General features: G+C 39.5%; 1 protein-coding gene across 2 annotated transcripts in view; it reads left to right on the forward strand.

Moving 5' to 3' along the window:
- The window catches only part of LRP12 (LDL receptor related protein 12), a 70,771-nt gene extending 56,615 nt beyond the window's left edge, over positions 1–14,156 (forward strand). For both annotated transcript variants that reach the window (XM_037133364.2, XM_037133363.2), the window contains 4 exons: positions 2,675–2,877; positions 4,358–5,462; positions 7,009–7,141; positions 10,658–14,156. In XM_037133364.2, coding sequence (XP_036989259.2) covers positions 2,675–2,877; positions 4,358–5,462; positions 7,009–7,141; positions 10,658–11,524 — 2,308 coding nt within the window. In that variant the 3' untranslated portion in view covers positions 11,525–14,156. The remainder of the gene's footprint in view (positions 1–2,674; positions 2,878–4,357; positions 5,463–7,008; positions 7,142–10,657) is intronic.

Genomic DNA, 14,156 nt, shown 5'->3' on the forward strand with positions numbered 1-14,156 from the left:
CCAGTAAGGGCTCAAGGTGGCTGGCTGACTGCGGTCACACATTCGCACTCAGATAAACCAGATGAAGGAGCGAGCAGTGAGAAAGACTGCAAAGGCCCCAGCTGCGGGAAGCAGCAGGGGGGACCGCCATTGCCCCCCTTTGACCCTGCCCCCACATACAGCGTCACAACCTAGCAACCTGGGTGGCCCCGCCCTGGTGAACAACTAAGGCTCCGCCCCTCTACATAATGGGTGCTAACAGACCAAAACATGGCTCAAGAAGAACTCAAAGCCCAGAGCCAGTAACTCTAAGCGACCAAGAAATAGCCGACCTATCAGATGCACAGTTCAAAACACTGGTGATCAGGATGCTCACAGAACTGGTTGGTTTTAGTCACAAATTAGAAGAACAAATGAAGGCTAAACTAGTTGAAATGAAGGGAAATGCGCAGGAAACCAGTAGTAATGGAAAAGAAACTGGGACTCAAATCAAGGGAGTGGACCAGAAGGAAGACAAAAATGACCAAACAGCAAAGGATGAAGAAACAAGAATTCAAAAAAAAGGAGGAGAGGCTTAGGAACCTCCAGGACATCTTTAAACGTTCCAACATCCAAATTATAGGGGTACCAGAAGGGGAAGAGGAACAGCCATAAGTGGAAAACTTTTTTGAACAAATAATAAAGGAGAACTTCCCCAATCTGGCAAAGGAAATAGACTTCCAGGAAATTTAGGAAGCTCAGAGAGTCCCAAAGAATTTGGACCCAAGAAGGAACACACCAAGGCACATCATCATTACATTAGCCAAGATTCAAATGAAGGAGAGACTCCTAGAAGCAGCAAGAGATAAGGGGACTGTCACCTACAAAGGAGTACCCATCAGACTGTCAGAGGATTTCTCAAAAGAGACTTTACAGGCAAGAAAGGGCTGGAAAGAAGTATTCCAAGTCATGAAATCCAAAGACCTACATCCAAGATTGCTCTATCCAGCAAAGCTTTCATCTAGAATGGAAGGGCAGATAAAGTGCTTCTCGATAAGATCAAATTCAAGGAGCTCATAATCACCAAGCCCTTATTATATGAAATATTAAAGGGATTTATCTAAGAAGAAGAAGATAAAAAATATGAGCAGTGAAAGGACAGCAAACTCACAGTTATTAACACCCACACCTAAAACAAAAGCAAACTAAGAGGACAGCTAGATCAGGAGCAGAACCATAGAAATGGAGATCACATGGAGGGTTAGCGACGGGAGTGGAAGGAGGAGAAGGGGGGAGAAGGTACAGAGAACAAGTAGCATAGACGGTAGGCAGAAAATAGGGGGAGGGCAAGAATAGTATGGGAAATATAGAATCTAAAGAACTTGAGACGTGGTCATAAACTAAAGGGGGGAATGGTGGGGGAGGGGTGTGCAGGGTGGAGGGGAATGAAGGGGGGAATAGGACAACTGTAATGGCATAATCAATAAAATATATTTAAAAAATAATAAAAATAAAAATTAAAAATGTAATGGGTGAAGGATATAAAAAGGCAATTCACAAGGAAGAAATAGCTGATGAACACAGGAAAAAGTGTTTCAATCTCTATAAATAAGGAAATGCAGAATAGAGCAATGATAATCTTTTGTTGACCTAACTGGCAGCAGGTTTTTTGACAAAGTATCTCATTTTGCCAGAGTTGCGGTGTATAAGGTACTCCCCTACACACACCGTGGAGTTGTGACTTAATATAAACATTTCTCTAAGTATCTAAAATCTTTACAGTAGAAGTGGGTCTTCTGTCCTAGCAATTCTACTGCTAGAAAATATGTCCTAGAGGAACAGTCGCTCATGTGTACTGAGGGAGGTGTGTGTTTAAGGATTCTTTAAGTCATTTTTGATAATAGTGAAAGGTGGAAACAAAATTGTTCATCAGCCTTTGTTACAGTTTTTCAGAGTATTTAGAGAGGAAATATCCAGCTATTTATAATCCTTGGATAATTAATTTTATTATCACTTAGTTTAAAGGCTGAGGCAAGGAGACAAAATCAGGTCTTCCTTTTTTTTGTGAGAACTATCACTGGGAAATGGTATTTTGGTTTCTGCTTTTTCATAGCAGTGGCTAATTCTGTGTGTGCTCTTATTTACTTGCCATTTTGCTTTTACTTATGCCCATATTTTGTGAACTATGGGATACATCTATAAAGGTACATCTATGAAGTAACTTAGGTAAAAAAAAACCAATATATTCAAAGGGCTTTTCACTGAAAATTTTGTTTGTTTACTTTTAATTATTTTTACTTTACTGATATTTGTGCTATTTGCTCTGCTAAAAACGTGGGCTGTAAACTTTTCACTAAGCAAGCATTCTATTCTAAGAGACTGTTGGCTTTCTCTGTGTGCACTTCAGTTCAGTAGGTTTACAGAGTGCTATTTTGGCTTCAAACACAGAACAACTTAGGATGTTCTGAATTAGAAGTGGTCTTTCCTAAACACACACACAGAGAAGAAATCAAAAAGGTGTCAGTTATCACCTGTTTTTTAGCATTATTTTGGAATCTGACAGTGGACAGTACACTCTGATGGTGAAATGGTTGTATGTTTGGAAACCCAGAAGAATATATAGAGACTTATAATAAAGTCCTCAGTTACATTGTGTTGTGATGATTTTTTTTTGCCAAAATTACCCTTACTCATAATCTTTTCTTTTTGTTTGTAGTTTTCAGGACTTTGATATTCAGGGGTCCAGACGATGCAGTTTGGACTGGCTGACAATAGAAACATACAAGAACATCGAAAGTTACCGGGCTTGTGGCTCAACAATCCCACCACCATATATTTCCTCACAAGACCACGTGTGGATCAGGTTCCACTCCGATGACAGCATCTCTAGAAAGGGTTTCAGATTGGCGTATTTTTCAGGTGTGTTTTTTAATAAGAAGTAAGATGCTGGACAGAATTGTACAGTATTAACTGCTCAGTCACTTGGGTGCTGGTCTTCTTAACACTCTTCATTTGAGACTTATGTTCTCATGGTAGCCGTGATTGAGAAATTAGAAGCTAAAGGTTCACATGCCCTAAAGCTGGGTCTTAAAAGGTGTTTCATATAATCCTAATAAAATGATTAATTTTATAAACAAAGTTCAGTTTTCTTTTAAAAGCTTTTAAATGTACTATGTTTAAAAGAACTTTTTCTCTGCTGCTTACGCATATCCTGAAAGTTACTTCAGAATATATTTTTGTTTGTGGATTACCATTGTCTTTACAAAAAGGCATTCTGGGTTTCACCTTCATAGTTGGGAGCATCAGAAGTCTTCTTTTGCTGTTTTTTAACGATATCCAGAAATAGTGACTAGATCATAACAAATGGGGCTAACTCAGAGCATTAGAGTTATGTATATGTTTTGCTGTAAATAATGTCACATCTTCCAAAATTCCATGGTTGTGTTTAGCAAACATATGTTCATTTTTCTCTCTTTTCTTAAAAACACAATATTTTGTTTCTGGAGCACCTCTTCTGCCCCTGCTCACCAATAAATGAGTTGTTAATGGAAGGTTTAGCACTGGCCCAACATGGTCAGTTTGGAGACTAGAGGGATCTCATGTTCGGTTTTCTCTCTCTACCTCCTTGTTTTGTGTTTATGATGGTAAACTAAGATAATTAGAACCTTCTGTGCACTTCAGTTTTTTCTGTCTCCTTTCCCTAGTTTTGTGATCATTAAATTTATACCTTTAGTTCAGATTCATGCAGTATTTTGCAGTTATGTTAAAACAAGAAAAATTATAAAATGAGAGTGCTGTGTTATGATTACATGGAACATCATAAACATGATAAAGTTGATCTTCTAATCTTAGCAAAAACCTAGGTAAATATGGGCTTACAAAATATGCTGTGTATACATAACAAAATATTGTGGTTTTTTAAATATATATATATATGTAAACAACTAGAAAAGAACATGAAAAAATGGTTTTGAAAAGGTAATTTTCATGGATGAATTTTTCTTATTTTCAAAATGTCTGTCATTTTGATGTTTATGCAACATAAATGTTCAGGCAGCATATCCTATTGACTCACGGGTCTTACATCATTTTACTGGATGTTCATGGTAAAATAGCTTTCTGTAAAAACAGAATTGGTTTCTTCTCTTTAGCTGTAACTGCAAAGACCTTTATGGAATAAATAATAAGTTTCTAATAAATTGAATTGTTAAGTGATTTGTGAGCCAATATTAATTTGCCATTAGAACTCAACCTATTTTAAAAACAAGATTTTCGAAACCCTTTTCCTTGGGCTTAACATTTATTATAAAAATGTCACTGGCTATTACGTGTCTTTTAAAGAGTGTGTTTTTGTCCCCTTACCTCTCCACCTCCCTTCCTCCCTCCCACGCCTCCCCAGGGAAGTCAGAGGAACCGAACTGTGCCTGTGATCAGTTTCGCTGTGGAAATGGAAAGTGTATTCCGGAAGCCTGGAAGTGCAACGACATGGACGAATGCGGGGATAGTTCCGATGAAGAGATCTGTGCTAAGGAAGCTAATCCCCCAACATCTGCCTCTTTCCAGCCCTGCGCTTATAACCAGTTCCAGTGTCTGTCTCGGTTTACCAAAGTTTACACCTGCCTCCCCGAGTCTTTAAAATGCGATGGGAACATTGACTGCCTGGACCTAGGAGACGAGATAGACTGTGATGTGCCAACATGTGGGCAGTGGTTAAAATATTTTTACGGTACTTTTAATTCTCCCAATTACCCAGACTTCTATCCTCCTGGGAGCAATTGCACCTGGCTAATCGACACTGGCGACCACCGTAAAGTCATTTTACGCTTCACCGACTTTAAACTGGACGGGACTGGTTACGGTGACTATGTGAAAATATACGATGGGTTAGAGGAGAACCCGCACAAGCTCTTGCGTGTGTTAACTGCCTTTGATTCTCATGCGCCTCTTACCGTGGTTTCTTCCTCTGGACAGATAAGGGTGCATTTTTGTGCAGACAAAGTGAACGCTGCCAGGGGATTTAATGCCACTTACCAAGTAGATGGCTTCTGTCTGCCATGGGAAATACCCTGTGGCGGTAACTGGGGCTGTTACACCGAGCAGCAGCGCTGTGACGGGTACTGGCATTGCCCAAACGGAAGGGATGAGATCAACTGCACCATGTGCCAGAAGGAAGAGTTCCCGTGCTCCCGAAACGGCGTCTGTTATCCACGTTCCGATCGCTGCAACTACCAGAATCACTGCCCAAACGGCTCAGATGAAAAAAACTGCTTTTTCTGCCAGCCTGGAAATTTTCACTGTAAAAACAATCGCTGTGTGTTTGAAAGCTGGGTGTGCGATTCTCAGGATGACTGCGGTGATGGCAGCGACGAGGAGAATTGCCCGGTCATCGTGCCCACCAGAGTCATAACTGCCGCCGTCATCGGGAGCCTCATCTGCGGCCTGTTGCTCGTCATTGCGCTGGGCTGCACCTGTAAGCTTTACTCCCTGAGAATGTTTGAGCGGAGGTCAGTATCCAGAGAAAGCGGTAGCGGTGCTGCTCGAAGCAGTAAAGATAAGGCCCAGTTACTTGCAACAAGTGCTTCTGTGTGATTGGCCATGTCTTTTTGTTTCGTGTCATTTTAGAAATAAATAAATAATTGTTAGTGATTTATAAAATTAGCGTGAAAAGCTGAAGACTCAAAAGACTAAACACTTTTTAAATGTCTAAATGCTTAGAATTATGAGGTGACAATAGCCCATCTGTATTTACCAGTTCCTATTTTCAGATTAATCTGTTTTGTAGGAATTTTTCAAGCTGCGACTCTTAGTTGTTGTGTTTCACCTGTATTTTTTTTAAATACTCGTTCGGTAATTTTAAATATTTGAGGACATACTGTGTTCATAGGGCTCTACGGGACAATAGGGAAGTGAATGAGACAATGTCACAGGCAGTTCACAATTCAAAGAAAGGAATTGGTGGGTGGAATAAGATGATGAAAATGCACGTGCTCTAAGATCTATGAAATCGAGTGGTGTAGAAGTCCAAAGATACCTGCTCTCAGAAGGGGCATCAGAGAGGCCCTCATTGAACAAGTGACATTTGAAATCTGTGGGTAGAGTGCAGGTACGGAAAAGGTCTTGCAATGAAAAAGTCGGCTGGGAAAACACATGGAAGGAGGGATGCCAGCATGGCTCAGAGAGTAGGCACGTGGTTTAATTTGTCCGGAGCTAAGATACATGTGAACCACTAATAGGAGATAAGCCTGGAACACAAGGCCAGTGCTGTGTTGTGGAGCTCCGTGAGAACCACACGTCAGAGTTCTCAAGTAAGGAAGAAAAGGTGAAACGTAAAAGGGTACCCTTCGGGGGAGGTGTCGTCTGTGTGGTGGTGGACAGACTGAACCTGGGGAAGCTGCAGAGAGGCCCCAGGGAAGCTGTTTGGAGGCAATGGCCCGCAGTCCCAGGAGCGCTGCAAACAGCGTGTTCACCGAAGAACTGCATGTCCCAGACAGCTGGGGCTGTAGATGCACACAGACACCAGTGTCATAGCACCACCCTGCATCTGTCTCCGGGCAAGTATAAATGGCCAGGAAGCTTTTGAGTGCATTGCCCAGTAAGACCACAGTGAAGAGTCTGAGGTCTTGAGTTCAAGAACCAGTTACTCCAGAAAGTGTATTAGTGACTTATTTCGCTCTTATCTGAAAATGAATTTGTTGGGCTTGATGAATAAAGTGTCTTCTCAGAGCTTTCAAATACTTTCACCTAAATCCTCAAGCTCCCTATGTTCTTAGGGCCTCAAAGATCTAGTGTCTTTACCTTTTATGGGATTTCTAAACCACTAAACCTTAACAACCCAGGCTCCCATTATAAAGCCGCATGAGCCCACACCACTTCATCTCCGTGTTCTCGGTGTAGGGGGTGTAGACACCAGTAAACGTTGGTTGACTAAGCATTTAAAATTATCACGTGTATTAAGATTCACATTTCTTAATTAGTGATGATTTTTTTAAAAATCTGGCTTATCATACCTCTTTTAAACCCTTTTTATTATCCCCTCATTTGTCCTCAAAGGTCATTTGAAACGCAGTTGTCAAGAGTGGAAGCAGAATTGCTAAGAAGAGAAGCCCCTCCCTCTTACGGACAGTTGATCGCTCAGGGTTTAATTCCACCAGTTGAAGACTTTCCTGTTTGTTCGCCTAACCAGGTACATTGCAGCTCATGGTTTCTATTTTAGTGCCTCCGAAAATGGTACCTGTACTTGTATGTGCAATAAAGGACCCTCGACTCAAAATTTTTGCCATGAAATCAAGCATAAAGTGATAATTTGAAATCATAATTGTTTCATTGTATTTTAACAAATACCACAACATACAAAAGTATACTTTTCATTCTTCTCATTTGGTTATATGACTCTTAAGCATTTTACTGTTTAGGTTAATGTAGTACATTAAAACCAAAAGTGAACTTTTCCAAATTATTTTCTACTTCAGCTGAACATTTAGAAGATTTAAGAATGAATACTAAAATTGATATGCTAGTGATATATTAGTAACATGCTAGAATAATCAGTAGTAATTCACGGTAATTGAACTGAAGTTATCATTTTCACCCAGCTTGTGGTAAAACTGTTTTACAGCTGGATTTTACAGTGTTTAAGAATTCATACCATTTTCCTTAAATATAACTTATTTTTTATTAATGTTTCTGAATTCTTTAAATTTTGGTTATGATTAAAAAAAATTTTTTTTCATTGCTTAAAATTATTCCAGAATTCGTAAGGGTTTACACATTCAAAATGTAAATTCATCCAAATTCATTAATAAAAATTGTTCCTGGTATTAGAATTAAGAAAAATTGACAAACAGTGTTTTCCAGTGATTTGATTTTGTTAAACATGGAAGCTCATTTTCTTTTTGGTAAGTTAGATTTCTGATTACCTTATTTGCATCTTTTAGGAAATCTTTGGTGAGAATTTGTAGTTTTAAAACATTTCTGTAGATGTAATTTGCTAAATTTCACTGCTTGGAATTCTGTGTGCAAAGTGGGAAAACCGTGACTTCAGGCTCTGCACACTGTCTCTGCCCTGGGGAAGGTCTCCTTTCAGCCAGGAGTTCAGACAGTGGCCCCATCTGCTCTCTGCACCACTTAGCACCCGCCACCGCTGCCCCTTCCAGAGCTTAGCCAATTGTGAAGTTAGAGGGAGTATAGTTCACCTTAGATAGTCCTTACTGCTAACACCAAGTTCAGGGTTTCCTAAAGCCATCCTCACGTTTGATAATTCACTGGAAAGACTCAGAAAGCTATTGTACTCAGTGATTATAGTTTATTACAGGGAAAGGACCCAGATTAAACCAACTGAAGAAAGCGACACATAGGGCAGGTTTCATGGTTAAGCTTCAAAACTCTTCCGATTATCCTCTTCCCGTAAAACAGGACAGTGTCACTCTTGACACAGTTGCAGGATAGTTTGCAAGGCATGTTGCCAACCAGGGAAGCTCACCCGAGACTCGGTATCCAGAGTTTTTACTGGGGCTGAATCCACCACGTAGTCATGACTAACTGCCACCTGGCTGATCTCAAAGTCTAACCCATCCAGAGATTGACTGATACTGCCGACCCAAAGCCTCCACCCAGCATCTGGTTGTTGGTCTAAAACCGAGCCTTCACCTGAGGTCCACTTTTACTGTGTGGCTGGCTCAAGGCTCCAGGCCATAACATTCCTACCATAGGTGGCATTCCAAGGGCTAAGAGGACATCTAGAAGCAGAGAGTAAAAGTCAGACCTCCCTTTGGGTAAGGTTTAATTTTTACTACATGCTGGACCATTCAGGGTTATAATTTACCCTTGTGAGGGAATTCTGTTTCAACAGGGCTTTAAAATAAAATATTTAAGAACAATAAGCTAGATTTTATTCAGCTAATGAGACTAAACTCCCAAGTTGGAAACTTTTGCTAACAAATGAGTCAAATTGGCAGAGCAGTTCTTGAGAAAATAATCTAAATTACCATTTCATTCAAAATAGAAGTGCTTTCTGAGGAATGCTTTCTTCTGCTTCATAAACTAAAATGGATGAAATTATTCCTGAAACATTTATGAGATCCTCTAGTGGAATCTAATGTTAAATTGGCCATTATAAATTAAGCAGACTTAAGGAAGTAGTGAGCTTCGCTTCACCATGGACGACTGTAATGCCCAGGCCGGTATTAACGTGAGCCAAAGGCATGGCTGATCCTGTGGGCAGTAGCTCATGAAAGGGGGGCTGTTGGAGGCGCCTCTTGTTCGGTGCTGGATGTGTGCAGGGAGCACACACAGCCTTAGCACCCAAATGCTGCATGGTGAGGACAAAACTTCTGCAGAAGTTTCTCAGGGAAGCGACCCACTTGTTCTCTTTCTTTTTTTTAATAATTAGGTACTGCTTATAGGCGGAAAATCTTAGTCACTTGTATAGCAAATCTACATGTGCCAATGGCTGAATTTCTCAGTGACAGTCTGTGCCTCGCTAAGGCCAGACTGTGAAGTATTCCTATCATAGTGGCTCTTAGCTTTCAGTGCATTATATTCCTGGGGTTTTGTTTGAAAGGCCTGAGTGGAAATCACAAATAAATTCCACAGCAGTCACTAAGAGCAATGAAGACCCTGTGCTCTTACATCCTCCGTATTTTCACCTGTAGGGGGAAAGGCAGTGGAAAACTGGATCAGCATCTGAAAAAGTGTTCCCTGGAAATACCCGATTTTCAGTGCTAAATGCCAGATTGAAGCACCACTTTTCTATAGCCACTAGATGGAGCTCAGCAAGTGTTGTATATAATACCGTGTGTTTCGTTTTTAATAATCTGCAAACTCATTCATCTAGAAAAAAGGAGATATTTATTTCAGTTGGGAAATATATACTAATTAAATCACTCCCATATGTACTAATTAAAAATCAACAATTGCAAAGAATAAGGATATAACTTATGCTTAATGCTGAACTGTGGAAAATAAAACTTAATCTTTAAAGATAAGAAGGAATTCAGATGTCTCAGGTACCTTGTGTAGTGCTATAAACAGATTTATTTCTTTAGCCTTTTTTGTCTCCTGTGCTACATTACAAATAGGTTAATTAATTTTTTATTCCCGAGCCACATAGCAAATATATTAATTCTTTTTGTTACAAATCTTCAGGATCCATTCATTCAACAAAATCCTTGAGAATCAACTGTTGTGAAATCTAATTTTCACATGTTTAACTTGTCAGTCAAGTCTCACTTGTTACTCACTATGTAACAACAACAGGGAAAAAAAAAACAGATAATGGGCCTAGTTTCCACACTGCTGTTGCTGTAGGTCATTTCATGAATTATGGCAGAGGTTCTTCTACCTTCCTAGCTAAAAGAGTCTCAAGTAATTTTATGTTCTGACCTTGGTGCACTTTTAGGTTTGGATCACTATGTGGGGTTTTGAAATAAGTTGTTGTTATAATTGATGTTAACGACCACTTTGCAGTTGCATATAAGAAATGAAATGTTAAGAAAATCTTAAACCCGGTGTGCAGTGGTTCAAGTTCTAGATTAGATTCTGTAGTGGGTGAACCTGTGCAGGTAGGAAAACTTCCCTCGCCCTCCATACACACCAACAGTAGCAACAGCATTTGTAGCCACAACACGTTTTTATTAGAAGGTGTTTTCAGTCTTACTACTTCATTGTCGGCTATGTTAAAAGTCTCGTCTGCTCTTTGCAGGCCTCTGTTCTGGAAAACCTGAGGCTGGCTGTGCGATCGCAGCTCGGATTCACTTCCATCAGACTCCCCATGGCAGGCAGATCCAGCAGCATTTGGAATCGCATCTTTAATTTTGCAAGATCACGTCATTCGGGGTCTTTGGCTCTGGTCTCAGCGGATGGTGACGAGGTTGTCTCTAGTCAGAGCACCAGCAGAGAACCTGAAAGAAACCACACTCACAGAAGTCTGTTTTCCACGGAGTCAGACGACACCGACACGGAAGCTGAGAGAAGAGACGCGGCAGGAGCGTCCGGTGGGGTTGCAGCTCCGTTGCCCCAGAAAGTCCCTCCCACAACAGCAGTGGAAGCCACGGTGGGAGCCAGTGGAAGTTCCTCAACCCAGAGCACCCGAGGCGGTCACACGGATAATGGAAGGGATGCGAGCAGTGCGGAACCCCCAAGTGTGAGTCCAGCCCGACACCAGCTCACAAGTGCACTAAGTCGTATGACTCAGGGGCTGCGTTGGGTACGTTTTACATTAGGGCGGTCAAGCTCCGTCAGTCAGAACCAGAGTCCTTTGAGACAGCTTGATAACGGGGCCAGTGGAAGAGAAGAAGATGATGATGTTGAAATGCTAATTCCAGTTTCTGATGGAGCTTCAGACTTTGATGTGAATGACTGCTCTAGACCTCTTCTTGATCCTCCCTCAGACCAAGGACAAGGCTTTAGGCAGCCGTATTCTGCAACAAACCCTGGAGTGAGGCCAGCTAACCGAGACGGCCCCTGTGAGCGCTGTGGTATTGTCCACACGGCACAGATTCCGGACACTTGCTTAGAAGCAACGTTGAAAAATGAAACGAGTGATGATGAGGCTTTGTTACTTTGTTAGGTACGAATCATGTGAGGGAGAGTGTACACAAGTTGGAGCAATATCCATTTATTGTTTTGTAACTTTACAGTTAAACTAGTATTAATTTAAACAGAAAAAAGATGCAGGGTGATTTCATATTATATGTTAGCCTGCATGGTTAAATTGAACCATTTGTAACTCTGTGAACTTCAGAGTTTGCTATTTTAGCAGCTGAAAATGCATTATGTATTCATGTTGTTCAGTAATGTTCTTCCATTGGTTTCTCATTGTTTTTATCCTGGTACTGTAGTTTGTGTTAGAAATATGGCTGCTGAAACTCATTTGATGTCAGATCATCCCTGTTATAAAAATTATTTGTACAAAAGAGCTTCTTTTAATTGAACCCTTTCTGCTTTTGCCAGTACATCTTGTTACTTAATACATTAGATGTTAAGGTTGTTGTTGAGCTCCCAAAGGGGGAAGAAGAACCTTATATTCACCTGTGTTTTTATTTATATAACATTTGTCTAAATATTGTTGGATTTCATCATAATAAGAGCTTGTCAGAGGGGAAAAAAACCTTGTCTAAAATTTTTTCTCTTATGTTGAACATGCAGTGATATGAAATTAATGGCAGAAACAGAACTCTTTTATAGATTTTTTTAATATTGACTTTAATACTCTGATATGGTACAAACCAAATGGTAAAATCCCAAGTCATTTCTTTCTTTCATCTCTATTTAGGGACAGGATGAAGATATTCTACTATGCATTAAATCTTAAACTTTATAAAACATGTACAGAAGTTGTACAAGATAAGTTCCAGCTGGTCGTGTCTTTCCCTGGTTCAGGGTTATGCTTGCATTGGACCCTAGGGATTTGCACTGAAATCGTACAAGTCTCAGATGAGTTTAGTGCACATGCACTATCACTTTAAATACTATTATTTGCTACCACAGTGACTATATATTTCCATAGCTTTGGGGATTGTGGGGGGCATTTTTATTACAACTTGAAATTGCTTTGCTGGTTTTATATTTATTTTGTTGTATTTAAAGACTGCATTATTATAAGAAAGTGACTTTCGATATATTTTATTCATGAGGGGGATCATGCTACACGTTGAAAAACGAATGAAGAAATCATTTAGATCAGACCCCTGTTTTAAGTAGACTGATTTGCAAGCCCCACATTATTTTTATTGTCAGTTCTCGTTTATTTATTCTTTAGGTGTCTTTTAGTATCTTAATGATTGAGTATGAAAAATGTATTTGTGTGTGATTATGGCTATTTATTAAATTTTAAATACTTTGCTGAATGTCATTTTCAAGCATGTTTGAGGTCTTGTGTATTTGTCGTGTTATGCTGTCAGGAAGAACTGACTGAAATGTTTTAATATGTATCAAAAATTAAAATGACTTTTTTGGTATTGTTTTGGGGTTCTTTTTAAATCAAAGTTGCTCTTTATTTTTGTTTCTTTTGGTGCATCTACAAATTCAGGCCATAAAATATGTAGCACGTCTGGAAGAAAAACCGAAAGGGAGGTGACATTCTTCCTTAACTACCTTATAATAAGATAGTAGCTTACACCAGTACTGGAGGATTAGAATCCCTAAGGACCTGCATATGGTTTTGTCTTTGAAAGAAAACTGCCTCTGACTGATATATCTTCAAAGGTACCGTAACTCAATCAGTTCTCTTGACATAATATGTTTGGATGCATTTCAGACCCTATAGAATATACTACTGTGTATAGGTTTTGGGGAGTTAGTTTCCTGGCATGTGTTCAATTTTTTTTTATTAACTAATAAGTCTTCCTGGGTCAGAAGGTAAAAAGTGCACCTCTCTCCTACCCCTGACACCCGTCTTTTAATTCCCTTCGTAGAGACAGATACCAATACCAGCTTCTATACCCCTCCAGAAATGCCATAGAGATACCTACATATATCCATATATATGCAAATTGTATTATACTATGCATACTTTTTCTGTAACCTTTTCAAGGAAAAATATATCAGAGTAATATTAGAAGCAAAGTTAGGTATTTCTATTATTTGATTCTTCACATTAGATCATTGGTCTAGCCTGAATGTGTCTCTATCATTTTTCCTCAGGTTATTCTAGTTACCCCAAAGCTGTTTATCACATAAATCCATCCTTTCTTTACTGTTTAAAATGACCCTTTTATCATATAGTACATTTCCATATTATTTGACTGTGCTCTGAGTCTCAAATTCCATTTCTTTTCATTGATCTGCCTTTTTGTACCAGTCCTAGACTGTTTTAATGACTATAATTTCAAGTGTTTCAAATATTCCTGTTTATTTTTCCATTGGAGCTTTGGAGACCACTTGTTCAGTTCTGCAAAACAAATCCATTGGTACTTAGATTTTTTTTAGATAGATGTACTCTTATAGAAGTCGTGAAATTTGACATGATTGTGTTAGATTTTCTAAATCATGGTGCCCTATCTTAAAATGGTGCCCGTTTTGGTCTTTGCCAGAAGCCATCTAGTGGTTTATTTCAGCATTACAGTTCCTTATTTTGCGACTCAGTTCAATTACTTGTTTTTTGTAACATTCAGATGAACTACTTTGAAGGCAAAACTGTAAATTAAATTGTAAATGAGGCTGACTATGAGTTTGGAGCTCCAAAGAAGGCTACAATAAAC

This window comes from Artibeus jamaicensis, unplaced genomic scaffold (genome assembly GCF_021234435.1).
Source record: "Artibeus jamaicensis isolate MK-2021 breed Jamaican fruit bat unplaced genomic scaffold, CSHL_Jam_final scaffold_916, whole genome shotgun sequence".
NCBI classification, from domain to species: Eukaryota; Metazoa; Chordata; class Mammalia; order Chiroptera; family Phyllostomidae; genus Artibeus; species Artibeus jamaicensis.